The sequence below is a fragment of the Oncorhynchus mykiss genome, chromosome 10 (genome assembly GCF_057628025.1).
Source record: "Oncorhynchus mykiss isolate SJ-2025 chromosome 10, ASM5762802v1, whole genome shotgun sequence".
Classification (NCBI taxonomy): Eukaryota; Metazoa; Chordata; class Actinopteri; order Salmoniformes; family Salmonidae; genus Oncorhynchus; species Oncorhynchus mykiss.
The window spans coordinates 30,563,762-30,579,935 of record NC_143031.1 but is presented as its reverse complement, the minus strand read 5'-3'; the positions used below and the strand labels follow the sequence as shown (position 1 = coordinate 30,579,935).

The 16,174-nt window shown below is 43.5% G+C and overlaps 1 protein-coding gene across 13 annotated transcripts in view; it reads left to right on the top strand.

Moving 5' to 3' along the window:
- LOC110533632 (cytospin-B) overlaps nt 1-16,174 on the top strand; it is a 166,525-nt gene that overhangs the window by 73,379 nt on the left and 76,972 nt on the right. For 2 of the 13 annotated variants that reach the window (XM_090186332.1, XM_090186338.1), the window contains exon 4: nt 9,604-12,023. The exons of 7 other annotated variants lie outside the window; for them this stretch is intronic. In XM_090186332.1, coding sequence (XP_090042458.1) covers nt 11,879-12,023 — 145 coding nt within the window. In that variant the 5' untranslated portion in view covers nt 9,604-11,878. Of the gene's footprint in view, nt 1-4,598; nt 4,973-9,603; nt 12,024-16,174 lie in introns of those variants that run through there. 4 more of the 13 variants (XM_021618037.3, XM_090186340.1, XM_090186339.1 and 1 more) reach the window with 3 other exon arrangements.

Genomic DNA, 16,174 nt, shown 5'->3' with positions numbered 1-16,174 from the left:
CTTTACCATTCACTTTAACAGGTACCAAGCCTGACCCTTCCCCAGTCTGTCTATTCTGAACACCATCCCCCTCTCTGGGCACATAACAGTAACCTGAGAGCTTGGATTTACGTAGCGGACACATTGACGCTTTGTGCCCCTGCTGCCGGCAGTAAAAACAGGTCAGACCGCCCATCAGAGCGAACTGCATGATCCTTTACCTCCCTCTCCCCAGAGTTACCTCCACCATCTCTGATGTCCCTTGTGTCTCTGAGACTCCTTGGAGCTGGTGCTGCAGGTTGTGGTGGTCCCCCTTTACGTGCATTAAGGTACTGCAGTGCAAGCTTGGCCCCAATAAGCCCGTCCTTGGGCTCGTGCTCTTGGACCCAGGTTTGAATGTTGTGTGGTAGAACTTGTAGAAGTTGCTCGAGGGTGATGACCTCACCGATTTCGTCCTGTGTCTTCTCCTCCGGTCGAACCCATCTTCGGTAGAGACCCTTAAGGCGATGGTACGTCTCTGTCGGCGACTCACCCGATGGCGTCGATGCCCCTCTGAAGCGTTGACGGTAGGTCTCTGGGGAGATGTCGAACTTCACCATCAGCGCTTCCTTCAAGCCCTTGTAGACATTGGACAGCCCCTCATCCATTGCTGTGTAACCCTCTAAGGCCTTGCCCGTGAGCAATGGGACAAGCCTGCAAGCCCACTCTACCTCCGGCCACGTCTTGGCCATGCGCTCAAACCTCAGCAGGTAGTTTTCAATGTCCTCCCCCTGCTGGTATGAGGGCATCTTTGGCTCCTTCCTTAGGAATGCTGGAAGCTGGACGTTAACACTGCTGGACTGGTCTCCTGGTGCTGGGGCTGGCCTCATTACTGCTTGGGGATCCAGCTGTGGAGTTGAAGTCCCTGCTGCGTCGAGCCTTTGTCGTCCTGGTGTTGGCAGACCCAATATTGGGCTCTCACTGACGAGTCCCGCTTGGTGAGAAGCTGTGAGGATAGATTGGCGTAGACCCCGTAACTCCTGCTTGAGGTCTTCGTCCCTCCTCTCAAGGCAGGTGAATAGTTGCTGGAAAAGGGCTAGCATGGTTGGGTGTGGTTCTGGTCCCCCAACTGCTCCTTCAGTCAGCTGGTCTTTTCTGGCTGTATCTGCTGGTTCAAACGGTAGCTCAAACGGTTCTGGTTGTGTTTGGCCCCTTGGTCGGGCTCCTAGTTTCTCATACTTGTCCTCTTCTTCACCAGACGATTCCAATATATTCCACCCCGGTTCAACTTCAGGTACCTTTTCTGACAGTTGATCCTGCTGCTAAGAACGCAATCCTGTACGCATTGCTTTACCTCTCTTGTTGGAATTCACTGATTTGCGGTGCTTTATCCCACCACATGTCACGTAGAGTAGGCCAGAAGGCTAAACTGGAAAACCTGACCTCTATCAAAATAAAAAGATGGCAGAGCCACAAAAGTTATTCTGTGCAAGGGTGTTTATTTACAAAGTGATTCCGGAACAAAAACAACAGTACTGCCATCACATACCTTATGAGCCAGCTAAAAACAATGCTGCCCCATTCACAGCTCAATCCAAAAAGCCTCCCCATGAACTGAAAGAGAGGCTCCTTTTGTAGGGCTAGCCCCTCCCCTCAGAACAATTAACACCAATTAATTAAGCAATTACCTCGTCAAACCTACATTTTCCATTAACTAAACATACTAAAGTATATACATTGCAACATGTTTATGAAACAATATCACAACATAACATCACTACTGACAGTGTCTTTCAATATGCACATTTACATTAATGAGCCATTTGGGGCAGGCACTACAAAGTCAGCCCAATTCCCTTTGCTCGGGTCCTTATCCAGCATACCCGGAAGCTACAGAGATGGAGAGAGAGAGGAACAGAACAAACAAACAACGTGCTCATCCATAACATCGATAAGTAAAATACATATTGCTTGTATTAAATATGAACATTGACATAAGTGTGAAATGTATGAACTAAGACAGAGAAGTTAACTTGTGTGTCGACCCACATTGTTAACTTATCTTATAATGGAGCAGGGAGGAGTGATGAATGTGTTTGTGCGTTAAAGAACCAAATACTGCCCGCGGCCAGTGACGGACTTCTACGTCACACACACACACACACAGAGGCATACATGCTTACAGAGAGAGAGAGAAACACACACAAGTACTGGTGGTGCGCGGGTCAGCTGTTTGTTCACCTGCCTGCAATTGCTAATAACCCATCCACAACTGACTGAAAATGAAAATATGAGGCCCTAACCCGCAAATATAGAAAATGCACTGTTGGCTACAGTCAGAGACAGCGTAACAATATTTTGCCTAATTTAGATATGTTTCTGCTGATCATTTTAAACTAACACCTTTACAGACGGTCCTTAACTGCGTATTCACATTCTCTCAAGATGCTGAAAGAAAGAAATCATATTTCTTCACTCCTATTCCCGAGTCAAAATATACTTTCAGTGTATAATTTTTCTGCAAGAAATGCTTAATTCTGCAGGAGTTAATATTAATGGTATTAAGGCTATTAAGAAGTTATAGACCATCAGTCACTGTCCAGATTTCAGTTTCCATTTAACCCATCTGAACAATAGTCTACACTTCCCTTGATGTGCCTCACAAGCATCACACATAACATAGGCACTGCTAACATCCTTTTTTAACACCACCAAATATTTCCTAAACATTACATTTCTGTCCCTCCCTTCTCATTATTTTCAACTCTGCGTTTCACAGCTTTTCTCTTATTGAATAAAACTCTGACATTGTCCTTTTTGCCTTAGTATATTGACCTTAACTTTTTCTGCCAGTTCCCAAAAGCGTATGGTGATTGGCATGTAGGCTATTTGGCACGTGTACAGTTAGGCCCTAAAGCTTAGGCTTACGCACTAATGTCAAATAGCCTACAATTAATCAAATAAAAACCTAAATGTAGCCTATAGATAGATAGATGGATAGAAATTGATACATTTGTGGATGTTTTGATATATTTGTATTTTTTTTCTACTCGACCGCCACACACCCGCCATTCATCCACACAATATTTCATGGCCCTAAACCCGCACACCATGCAGATATAACGGGGACTGCGGGTTATGAGTCAACCCGCAAATCACTAACAAGCACACACATACATACACACACACACACACTCAGAACACACTGAGAGCATTGGTAATGATGTTAGCAATGAGGAATCAGGAATCCACACCCACCCAGTATATCTTCAAAGTATAGGATTAACATGCAAATATAGGGCTATTAAGCCTAGTCCTGGACTAAGAAGTGCTTTCAATGGAGAATCTCCATTGAGAATGATTTTTAGTACAATACTTAATTTGTGTCTAGGAAACCGGCCCATGGTCTATTTAGGAAAAATATATGTAGATATTCTGACATAAGGTTTGTGTCGACTAAAGTACATACAACATCCATCTATGTCATGAGAAGACTGTGCCCCAAGCAACCCCCAAATACTGAAATTCTTCTAAATGTTTCTTGGAGGCCATAGAAATGGTGCTCCTGTGGCGAGGAGGACATTAACTGGATTAGAGCTATGTTTGTTTATCGAGGGTGGTTCTGCAGTGATGGGCTCAGACAGGAGAGAGGATCAGTAGAGAACACTGAAGGAGGAGGAGAATGATGAGGAGGAGGAGGAGGCACCATCTCTTAGACCTTCTAAACTATTACGCCCTTAATGAGATTTTTCAAAATGCTTAATGTTGCAACAGATAGAGGCTCTTATAACTTTAATAGCACAATAAAATAAAATAGAGAGAAAGACAGAGGCACACATACAATCACACACATAGTGACAGAGAGGGAGGCACTGAATGATGGAGGGAAAGAGAAAGAGAGGTTGCCTTAAAGTCGCGTCGCTCAAAAAAGTACCAATCCAACTGGAGATGACACATTAATTTACTCCCAACTTTATTTCTCCTACTGTGGCTTTTATCATCATGAATATTTCAGACACATACATTGTGAATGAGGGAGAGGGGAAAAACAAGCTATCCTCTCCTCTCACCCCCACTGCACCGCCCTCCCCTCACGCACACAACTTCCCAACGTTTTCATACACACTCACCCCAAAACAGCCCCCCAGTCTTGCTATGAAAACACTGGCAGTGTGTGTGATTTTGTGTGTGCACATGAATGCGTGTATGTGAAAGGAGGAGAAAGATACTGCATGTACTGTATGCGTGTGTTAAGAGTTAGCTCCAGCTAATCGGTGATCCTTCTCTCTGCTGGACGGATGATGTCAGGAGAGTTAACATGAAAGGGAAGAGAAGAGAGAGCTCTGCTGTAAGTCCCTGCCAACAAGACAAAACGTCCTTTTCCTCCTTATTTTTCCTTCCTCTCTTCCTCCTCTATCAGTCTCTCTCTCCTTCATTATACTGTACCAGAAAGAGGGGATTACTGTGTTGAGGTACAGTACACTGTTAAAAAGCAGCAGTCATTTCTGCTCTACTGTGATAGAGTGTAGAACAGCTCTGGGAGAGTCTGTGAGACAGGGAAGGAGGAGGAGCAGAGAAGGAGGATCGGTGGGTGTGGGTGTGTGTGGGGCCTGGAGAAGCCACTCCTCTGTGCTGATTTCAGCCGTCACTGGGCTAATGAAGCCCACACCGCTCTGCCAGTGTGTCATACTGTCACCAGCCTGGAGGACTGAGCACACACACGGCAGCGGGACAGTCTGCCTCCACTCACTCGGCCTCAGGAAGAGCTGGAGAGAAGAGAGAGGAAGGAAGGAAGGAAGGAAGGAGGGGATATTATTTGTATCTCCTGTATTTATCTCTGCCGGTGGATCAGACTGAGACTACATACTATAAGATAGAGAGTTTCTCTGAGCAAAGCCGCCTCCCCCGCGGCCAGGGTTCTTGGATTAGTCCTTCCTGGTGTGGATAGTGAATAGACCTGCGGACCGAACCAGCATGGGGAACCAGGCGGGTAGGCTGGAGGAACCTGAGTCAGGTCTGCTACCTTACTGTACTGTATCGTATGCCAGCTTAGCTCTGTTCACTCACCACTACTCTCTCCATCACTGAGGCTATCTATACTAATTCACTTCATCAGTATCTCTTTCACTCACTCTCTCTCTCTCTCTCTCTCCCATCCCCTCTCTGTCCCTCTTTGCTCTATTGATGTGAGGCAAACAAAGCCATGCATTGCCAAACAGCTTAGTTATGAATCTGATGCCATGTCAGAAAATCCCATTTAAAGGTTAATTATCAGACATAGAGAGCTGTACAGTGCCAGTGGCTCTGTTTGTACTGTAGGTTTACTTGGCCCTTCTTCTCTTATTCATCAGATTCTAAGAAGAAGGATATTCATTGACTAGTAGTGTGTGTGTGTCTGTGTGTGTGGTTCACCATATCTGGACATGAAAAGTGCTGAGTGTGTTTTATCTTCCAGCAGCTTCCTCTGTCAGAGGCAGGCAGGGAATCAGCCAGTGGAGATGGTATCGCTGTCCCATGCAGCTTCTCTCTCTTTCTGTCTCTCGCCTCTCTCTTTCGCCTCTCGCTCGCTCTCTTTTATCTCTCTCTCGCCTCTCCTCTCTCGCTGTCTCTCTCTCCCTCTGCTGCCCTAAGGATAGACTGCTTAATACATTTACATTTCAAAGTCTCTGTTAACTTAATTTAGCAGCCTTTAACTTCACATTAGTCAGAGAAACCATTGGTATTTCTGTCTCCCTTCTTGCTTCTTTCTGTTCTCTCATCAACAAATGTTCATTTCAGGTTGTGTTCTACCTCTGTCCTATCCATGAACAGCATATCCGCATTATCAGCTCCTGTCTGTGGGCTCATTGCCTCCTCTAGTGTAAAATAACTTGTTGCACAGCTGACAAAGAGGTGTGTGTGTAAGTGCTGCGTATGCATCTTTGTGTGTGCATGTATGTGTTTAGGAGTGTGTGTGTGTGGGAGCACCTCTGTAGCCGGATCTCTTTCCACCCAGTGTGTGCAGCCAGTGAAGTCCCTGTGTCACTCACAGTGTGGCCAAGAAGGCAATAGAGAAAAGCCAGGCAGGCAGCCTGTGAGGCCAGAGCCCACACCTCACAGTGTAGCGTTGTCAGTTAGTGAGTGTTGTCGTGTCATTTCGGAGCGGTAGTGTGTGTGGTGTGAGAGAGCACGGTAGGCTCTGATTCGGAGGCTACAGTATAGCTGCTGCATGCCAGCAGGAGAGATTAGACTCTTGGTTCCTGTCACATACATTTCTCTACTATACTGCTCTCGAACAGGTCGCTTAAATGAGGGAGAGCATTGGCTATTTCATACACAGACTACAGTATATTGTTGTTCACATGTCATGTAGGATTTAGGATTTGGTTTCTGGTCAAGGCGTAATGAAGACATCAATGAAGTAATTTGAATTTTGTCACTGAGGATTTCATAACTGTTCTTATTACTGTAGAATTATATCGGCCAAATTTGGGGTAAAAACCAGTTCAGACATGAGTCCTCTGTACTGAACACACAGTGTGAGGTGAGGTATCCTCAAGCGTCTCATGGTGACTTGTATTCTAGAACAACTGGAAGGCGTCCCATAAGCCCTGTGGTGTGATCCATCTATGCTGTCACTTCCTGCTGTCTGTCTGACACTGTGTTTTCCTCCATCGGAATGTATGTGTGTGCATGCGCACTCGTGTGTGTCCATTTCATATGAGGCTAAACATCATCCAATTACAGCCTCCTTGGGTAGCATCTGTCATCTGTCAAGTATTTGTATCACGTACAGTATGTTTCATATACAGTGTACAAAAAGTTAAGCTATTTCCATAACACAGACTGACCAGGTGAATCCAGATGTAAGCTATGATCCCTTATTAATATCACTTGTTAAATCAACTGCAATCAGTCTAAATGAAGGGGAGGAGACCATTTAAAGAAGGATTTTTAAGCCTTGAGACAATTGAGACATGGACATTATTTAACCAGGTAGGCCAGTTGAGAACAAGTTCTCATTTACAACTACGACCTGGCCAAGATAAAGCAAAGCAGTGCGACATAAACAACAACACAGAGTTACACATAAACAAATGTACAGTCAATAACACAAAAGAAAAGAAAATATAGAAAAATATATGTACAGTGTGTGCAAATGTAGAAGGGTAGGGAGGTAGGCAATAAATAGACCATAGAGGCGAAAATAATTACAATTTAACATTAATACTGGAGTGATAGATGTGCAGATGATGATGTGCAAGTAGAGATACTGGGCTGCAAAAGAGCAAGAGGGTAAGTAATGTTATGGGGATGAGGTAGTCGGGTGTGCTATTTACAGATTGGATGTGTACAGGTACAGTGATCGGTAAGCTGTTCTGACAGCTGATGCTTAAAGAGAGGGAGATACAGTGTGGCAAAAAAAGTATTTAGTCAGCCACCAATTGTGCTCCCACTTAAAAAGATGAGAGGCCGGTAATTTTCATCATAGGTACACTTCAACTATGACAGACAAAATGAGGGAAAAAAATCCAGAAAATCACATTGTAGGATTTTTTTATTAATTTATTTGCAAATGATGGTGGAAAATAAGCATTTGGTCAATAACAAAAGTTTATCTCAATACTTTTGTTATATACCCTTTGTTGGCAATGACAGAGCTCAAAAGTTTTTTATAAGTCTTCACAAGGTTTTCACACACTTGCTGGTATTTTGGCCCATTCCTCCATGCAGATCTCAGTGATGTTTTGGGGCTGTTGCTGGGCAACACGGACTTTCAACTCCCTTCAAAGATTTTCTATGGGGTTGAGATCTGGAGACTGGCTAGGCCACTCCAGGACCTTGAAATGCTTCTTACGAAGCCACTCCTTCGTTGCCCGGGCGGTGTGTTTGGGATCATTGTCATGCTGAAAGACCCAGCCACATTTCATCTTCAATGCCCTTGCTGATGGAAGGGGGTTTTCACTCAAAATCTCACGATACATGGCCCCATTCATTCTTTCCTTTACACGGATCAGTCGTCCTGGTCCCTTTGTAGAAAAACAGCCCCAAAGCATGATGTTTCCACCCCCATGCTTCACAGTCGGTATGGTGTTCTTTGGATGCAACTCAGCATTCTTTGTCCTCCAAACACGACGAGTTGAGTTTTTACCAAAAAGTTATATTTTGGTTTCATCATCCAAATGCTCTCTAGCAAACTTCAGACGGGCCTGGACATGTACTGGCTTAAGCAGGGGGACACGTCTGGCACTGCAGGATTTGAGTCCCTGGCGGCGTAGTGTGTTACTGATGGTAGGCTTTGTTACTTTGGTCCCAGCTCTCTGCGGGTCATTCACTAGGTCCCCCCGTGTGGTTCTGGGATTTTTGCTCACCGTTCTTGTGATCATTTTGACCCCACGGGGTGAGATCTTGCGTGGAGCCCTAGATCGAGGGAGATTATCAGTGGTCTTGTATGTCTTCCATTTCCTAATAATTGCTCCCACAGTTGATTTCTTCAAACCAAGCTGCTTACTTATTGTAGATTCAGTCTTCCCAGCCTGGTGCAGGTCTACAATTTTGTTTCTGGTGTCCTTTGACAGCTCTTTGGTCTTGGCCATAGTGGAGTTTGGAGTGTGACTGTTTGAGGTTGTGGACAGGTGTCTTTTATACTGATAACAAGTTCAAACAGGTGCCATTAATACAGGTAATGAGTGGGGGACAGAGGAGCCTCTTAAAGAAGAAGTTACAGGTCTGTGAGAGCCAGAAATCTTGCTTGTTTGTAGGTGACCAAATACTTATTTTCCACCATAATTTGCAAATAAATTCATAAAAAATCCTACAATGTGATTTTCTGGAATTTTGTTTCTCATTTTGTCTGTCATAGTTGAAGTGTACCTATGATGAAAATTACAGGCCTCTCGCATCTTTTTAAGTGAGAGAACTTGCACAATTGGTGGCTGACTAAATATTTTTTTTGCCCCACTGTATAATACTCCAGCTTCAGAGATTTTTGCAATTCGTTCCAGTCATTGTCCGCAGAGAACTCGAAGGAAAGGCGGCCAAATTAAGTGTTGGGTTTGGGGATGACCAGTGCAATATACCTGCTGGAGCGTGTGCTATGGTTGGGTGTTGCTATGGTGACCAGTGAGCTGAGATAAGGTGGGGCTTTACCTATCAAAGACTTATAGATGACCTGGAGCCAGTGGGTTTTGCGACGGATATATAGTGAGGGCCAGCCAACGAGAGCATACAGGTTGCAGTGGTGGGTAGTATATGGGGCTTTAGTGATAAAACCAGGCCTTCATGGTCAAATTGCTGCAAATAAACCACTACTAAAGGACAGTAATAAGAAGAAAATACTTGCTTGGGCCAAGAAACATGAGCAATGGACATTAGACATTATCTGTCCTTTGATCTAATGAGTCCAAATTTGAGACTTTTGGTTCCAACCACCGTGACTTTGTGAGATGCAGAGTAGGTGAACAGATGATCTCCTCATGTGTGTTTCCCACAGTGAAGCATGTAGAAGGAGGTGTGATGGTGTGGGGGTGCTTTGCTGGTGACACTGTCTTTGATTTATTTAGAATTCAAGGTACACTTAAGCAGCATGACCACAACAGCATTCTGCAGCGATACACCATCCCATCTGGTTTGAGCTTAGTGTGACTTTTATTTGTTTTTCAACAGGACAATGACCCAACACACCTCCAGGTTATGTAAGGGTTAATTGACCAAGAAGGAGAGTGATGGAGTGCTGCATCACAATCCCCCGACTTCAACCCAATTGAGATGGTTTGGGATGAGACGGGCCGCAGAAAAAGCAAGGAATAGCAACAAGTGCTCAGCATATGTGGGAACTCCTTCAAGACTGTTGGAAAAGCATTCCAGGTGAAGCTGGTTGAGAGAAAGCCAAGAGTGTGCAAAGGGTGGCTACTTTGAAGAATCTAAATTATAAAATATATTTTGATTTGTTTAACACTTTTTGGGTTACTACATGATTCCATGTGATTTCATAGTTTTGATGGCTTCAGTATTATTCTACAATTTAGAAAATAGTAAAAAATAAAGAAGAACCCTTGAATGAGTAGGTGTGTCCAAACTTTTGACTGATACTGTATGTATACACACACACACACACACACATGCGCTGTTCGATCCCATAAAGATCCTTATTATAATTTGAAGCGGTCTACTGTAAAGTTTATCAATCATGCTATTATTATTCACAGAACAGTGTTCAGCCATACTGGCCTACTTTCAGATCCGAATCCATGTAAACCAGAGGCATCTGGAGGCAGAATAAAAGCCCCGTCCATGGTGAACTGTGGCGACTGGCAAGATGTTTGTCATGTGAGGTGAGAAGGGGAGTCAGAGAGAGAGAGGGTTAGAGCGTTTCTCATGCTCAAAAAAGGATAGTGAGCTTGCACGGTCCTGTGGGTTTCTTGCCCATGCAGCATGGCCAGGATGTTTGGAGGTAGTGGTAATGCAGGAAAAGCTGCCAGAATGTTGGGAAAGCAGAGAAGCGTTTGATAGTTCTGGAGTGTTTTTGTCTGATATCAATGCAGCAATAACAATGGTGGTCACTAGAACAACATGACTGTTTGTTGTCTTTGCTCACACTTGGGCATCAGAAGTTTCAGTGAAGGAGAGTGATAGGCTAGACAGTCTACTACACACAGTGCTGGAGAGACTTTCTCAGGACACACAACAACAACCCACAGGAAAAGATTCCTCATCCGAAACAACACTATGTAACCAAACTAATCAGACTGTGATAACACAGGCTTTGTCTCAGGGAATTGCAGTGTGTCTGCTGAGAAAGTACATGTACAGTTCTTATTGTTCTGATAAATGTCTGTTCCTGACCTGACACTTTCACAATAGCAGACTTATCACATTCAGTATACACTAAGTATAAAGCAAGAGCAGAGTGGGTTGGGTGGGCTCCTGGGGCTGCTGGCAGGCGATGGATAGCTCCTTATGTTTATGAGGGCGAGGCTTCGATAGATTTGGTATTTTAAGGAAGAGTGTATAGTATGGAAGGGAGAAGGAAGAATCGATGTTGTACTTTGAAGTTTTCGGGCTGTGTATTTTTTCCAGATATGCTTGTTTTGATATAGGCTAAATTGTATTCAAATAGTTTATACAAAAGAGCGAGTTGCACCCCCTTTTGCCCTCAGAACAGCCTCAATTCGTGTTGAAAGCATTCCACAGGGATGCTGGCCCATGTTGACTCCAATGCTAACAAGTGACATCAATGAGGGATCATAGCTTTCACCTGGAATCACCTGGCCAGCGTAGGTCATGTTTTGTACACGTTGTGTATAATACTGTATGTGTTATACATACCGAAACAGAGAGAGTCTCTGCTGAGAGAGAGAGGTAGTGAGTGATGTAGTGTTCAGGTTATGCGATGCAATCACCTGCAGATGGGCGGCAACGTGCTGCTGGGTTCTTGGGCGAAGCTGTGTGTGCGTGCGTGCATCCCCGTCAGCAGAATTCACACACCACACCTCCCTGACAGCTGGGCTGCTTTAATACATGCAGGGCAATCAGGGCATTCTCTAACATTCCTCCTTTCACTGGGAGGGATACCTCTCATTATGACATTTACTGTACTGTTTGTCTGTCCATCCGTTTTGCTGACTCACCCATAGAAAGTGCTTAGACTATTATAGGCCTGCCCTTTTTTACACTGTCGTGTCAAACCCAACCGTAATGTGCTGGCTTGTAGAAACTACAACCACTATGTTAGATGTAGCATAATTCTCAACATGTCATGTTGACATTGGCAACTGAAAGACTCTCTCTTAATTAACGTTCATTGTTTTTGACATGAATATCTAATTTGTTTGCAGAAATGTTTGTGATTTTGTTGAGATCCATTGCACCTGGTGGATACTCCTCAAGAGCTGGGCAGAGTCAGACCATGACATGATGAGCATTAGCAAAACACCAAAGAATGTGGAAAGAAAGACAAGAGGAATCTGCAGCCACAGCACTATTTTGTTACATAAACATTCTCATTGGAGACAGACCAACATCAGGATTCAGGAAACAGGCCAAAAAGAGGAGGCTCAGTGAGTTGCTGTATCCAGAGGTAGCAGGTAAACCTGTGTTCAAATACTATTCATAATAATTGTAAATATGTTATCTGTGTTTGATTGACCTTACCTGGCTTAATGGATCAATACAATAGTGCCAAATATCTGCAAACCCTACCCATCTGGTGCTCCAGGACAACACTTTTTTTTTTTAAGATTTCAAATAGTATTTGAACCCAGGTCTGGAAGTATCACCAGTGAGGCTTTCCAGTTTCCACCACTGAAGTTACCAGGGAGCAGCCAGTACAGGACTGTAAACACAGAGCTATTCTATGTGTTCTGTGTTTGCAAAGCAAGGTGTGTTTAAATGTCCTGTTTGTGTGTGATGAAACATGGGCTCATACCCAGTAGGGGAGAGTGGGGTAAGTTGAGCCAAAGGGGTAAGTTAAGACACCTTTGTTTCCAGGAAACCATACACAAGATGAATAATGTTACCAAATATTTAGGAAGAGGTCATCATTTCATGGAATCTGTGAAAGAAGAAACAACATGGAAAAAGTGGTGAGCAAGTTAGGTCCAAAAAACGATTTCCACCAACTCAAATCAAGGTCGCGACAATTGCAGTGAGACCGAGTGATCAAATGAACATCCTGCATCTGTATACATCAGTTGGGGTCTCTATAAGATTCAATACGGGGTATTGAAATTGCATCCTTGTAACTGTGTGGGCTAATATAGTCAACAATGTTTGCCTTTGGGTAAGTTGAGGCAGTAGTTGAGCAAATGGGAAGTTGAGCAAATTGAAGTGTTTTCTACCCAGGTGTAATGTAAGGCATTATTACTGGGATAACAGGGCCTGGCCTTCTAGGAGTTCCTCTGTCCAGTGTCTTGTGTTATTTTGCCCATCTTAATCATTTATTTTTATTGGCCAGTCTGAGATATGGCTTTTTCTTTGCAACTCTGCCTAGAAGGCCAGCATCCCGGAGTCGCCTCTTCACTGTTGACATTGAGACTGGTGTTTTGCAGATACTATTTAATGAAGCTGCCAGTTGAGAACTTGTGAGGTGTCTGTTTCTCAAACTAGACACTCTAATGTACTTGTCCGCTTGCTCAGTTGTGCACTTTCTATTCTGGTTAGAGCCAGTTTGCACTGTTCTGTGAAGGTAGTAGGCTTTTTCTCAATAATACCTTCTAAGTCCTCTGTGTGGAAATCTCTCTGCCATTCTCAGCTTAATCCAAAACCCACAAATATATTAGGGATTCCAGGGATTGTTCCAGGAATAATAATATCCAAATAATTTCCAAAATCATGTAGGATGCGTATTTGGATCATGAGAGAAGTGTAAAAGTCAAGGATAAAAGGTCAACACCTCTAGTTTATATTTGAAATAGAGAAAGGCTGATGTTTTCAGAGCCTGAGAATGTGTGTGACCGGCATGAGCATCAAATTGAAAGGTTGAGATGTTTTGATTTGTAGATTGATGTTGAAGCCGAAAGAACCGTTGACTAGTTGTCCTCTGGCTGTATCTTGGCTAAAAGTGCTTGATTTAAAAGAATTACCATCTGATGTCAATACTTTTGATTTAGCAGATAGCCAGCCATCTTAGCTGTAACTGTAGCTGTCCCCTTTAACTCTTTCTGGAGAGAAAAATCTAATCTACTGTGCTCATCCTCTGATGTGAAGTACCAAATGTATGCCTTTGTAGAAAGTGTACCTTCCTAAAGAAGAGTTCTGCAGCATGCACATTTAGTTCAGTTTATACCCTCAAAAGGAACATCCTTAACTTTGTAATTGAATGTAAATGTTGTAAATGACTCTACTGCTGCTTTCCAACTCCCCTCAGCAAAGCACATCATGCTATTTCCATGGTGCTGCATTTCAACAGTGACAGTGCAGACTTGCAGGTGAGATTAGTTTCCACTTCTCAGCAGTGTTTGATGAATGATATGCCACCTGCTGACAGTAGACTCACTCACTACCCATAATGACTTGGACACAGGAATACATGAGTATGGGCTATTTCACTTTTGCTTACAGTAGAGGTTGTTGTGAATACTAGCCAGGGATCTATACCTCTACTCCTCCTTCCTTCCCAGCTGCTAGTCTTGGTGTTTTTGTACTTGTTTCCAGCACAGCAAGAGCAGCAATTCCCCTTGTCTGTGTAATCAAGTAATGTTTTTTTCTATATGCTGCATACAGAGAATTTCCGAACCATCACAACTCAAAATGTCACCCTCTGTGAGTCAGCTTTTTAATCACATACTGTACATACGGTAACTCTACTTATTTTCCTCCACTCCATTGAGCAATTTACAGTCTCCATTTAGCCCAGCCAAAACCCATCCATTCTGCCCTCCCTCTCCCCTGCATCTCTCCTTATTTATATGCAGGATTATTGGCTGGCCCCAAGAGGGGAAATATCATCTCAGCCAATGTGGTGGCCGATTCCATCCACTCTCTGTCTCTCCACACTGACCCTACTACTTATCCCTCACAGCCAGACATGCCCAACGGTCTCCTTTCCTCCATTCTTTCAGCAAATTAGTTCACATAAATATTGTCAGACTGGCAAACAGAATTGAAAAAGCCTCTCAAACTCTTTAAAAGGCTCTAATGCTCTCTCAAAGGAATGTGTTACTCAACTCAAAAATGTTGATTGTACAGTACATACAGTATGGACTTTATGCTATAGCTTATAGGTACTGCACATATTATACAACTACTGTACTATCTACAGTGCCTTGCGAAAGTATTCGGCCCCCTTGAACTTTGCGACCTTTTGCCACATTTCAGGCTTCAAACATAAAGATATAAAACTGTATTTTTTTGTGAAGAATCAACAACAAGTGGCACACAATCATGAAGTGGAACGACATTTATTGGATATTTCAAACTTTTTTAACAAATCAAAAACTGAGAAATTGGGCGTGCAAAATTATTCAGCCCCCTTAAGTTAATACTTTGTAGCGCCACCTTTTGCTGCGATTACAGCTGTAAGTCGCTTGGGGTATGTCTCTATCAGTTTTGCACATCGAGAGACTGACATTTTTTCCCATTCCTCCTTGCAAAACAGCTCGAGCTCAGTGAGGTTGGATGGAGAGCATTTGTGAACAGCAGTTTTCAGTTCTTTCCACAGATTCTCGATTGGATTCAGGTCTGGACTTTGACTTGGCCATTCTAACACCTGGATATGTTTATTTTTGAACCATTCCATTGTAGATTTTGCTTTATGTTTTGGATCATTGTCTTGTTGGAAGACAAATCTCCGTCCCAGTCTCAGGTCTTTTGCAGACTCCATCAGGTTTTCTTCCAGAATGGTCCCGTATTTGGCTCCATCCATCTTCCCATCAATTTTAACCATCTTCCCTGTCCCTGCTGAAGAAAAGCAGGCCCAAACCATGATGCTGCCACCACCATGTTCGACAGTGGGGATGGTGTGTTCAGGGTGATGAGCTGTGCTGCTTTTACGCCAAACGTATAACGTTTTGCATTGTTGCCAAAAAGTTCAATTTTGGTTTCATCTGACCAGAGCACCTTCTTCCACATGTTTGGTGTGTCTCCCAGGTGGCTTGTGGCAAACTTTAAACAACACTTTTTATGGATAACTTTAAGAAATGGCTTTCTTCTTGCCACTCTTCCATAAAGGCCAGATTTGTGCAATATACGACTGATTGTTGTCCTATGGACAGAGTCTCCCACCTCAGCTGTAGATCTCTGCAGTTCATCCAGAGTGATCATGGGCCTCTTGGCTGCATCTCTGATCAGTCTTCTCCTTGTATGAGCTGAAAGTTTAGAGGGACGGCCAGGTCTTGGTAGATTTGCAGTGGTCTGATACTCCTTCCATTTCAATATTATCGCTTGCACAGTGCTCCTTGGGATGTTTAAAGCTTGGGAAATATTTTTGTATCCAAATCCGGCTTTAAACTTCTTCACAACAGTATCTCGGACCTGCCTGGTGTGTTCCTTGTTCTTCATGATGCTCTCTGCGCTTTTAACGGACCTCTGAGACTATCACAGTGCAGGTTCATTTATACGGAGACTTGATTACACACAGGTGGATTGTATTTATCATCATTAGTCATTTAGGTCAACATTGGATCATTCGGAGATCCTCACTGAACTTCTGGAGAGAGTTTGCTGCACTGAAAGTAAAGGGGCTGAATAATTTTGCACGCCCAATTTTTCAGTTTTTGATTTGTTAAAAAAGTTTGAA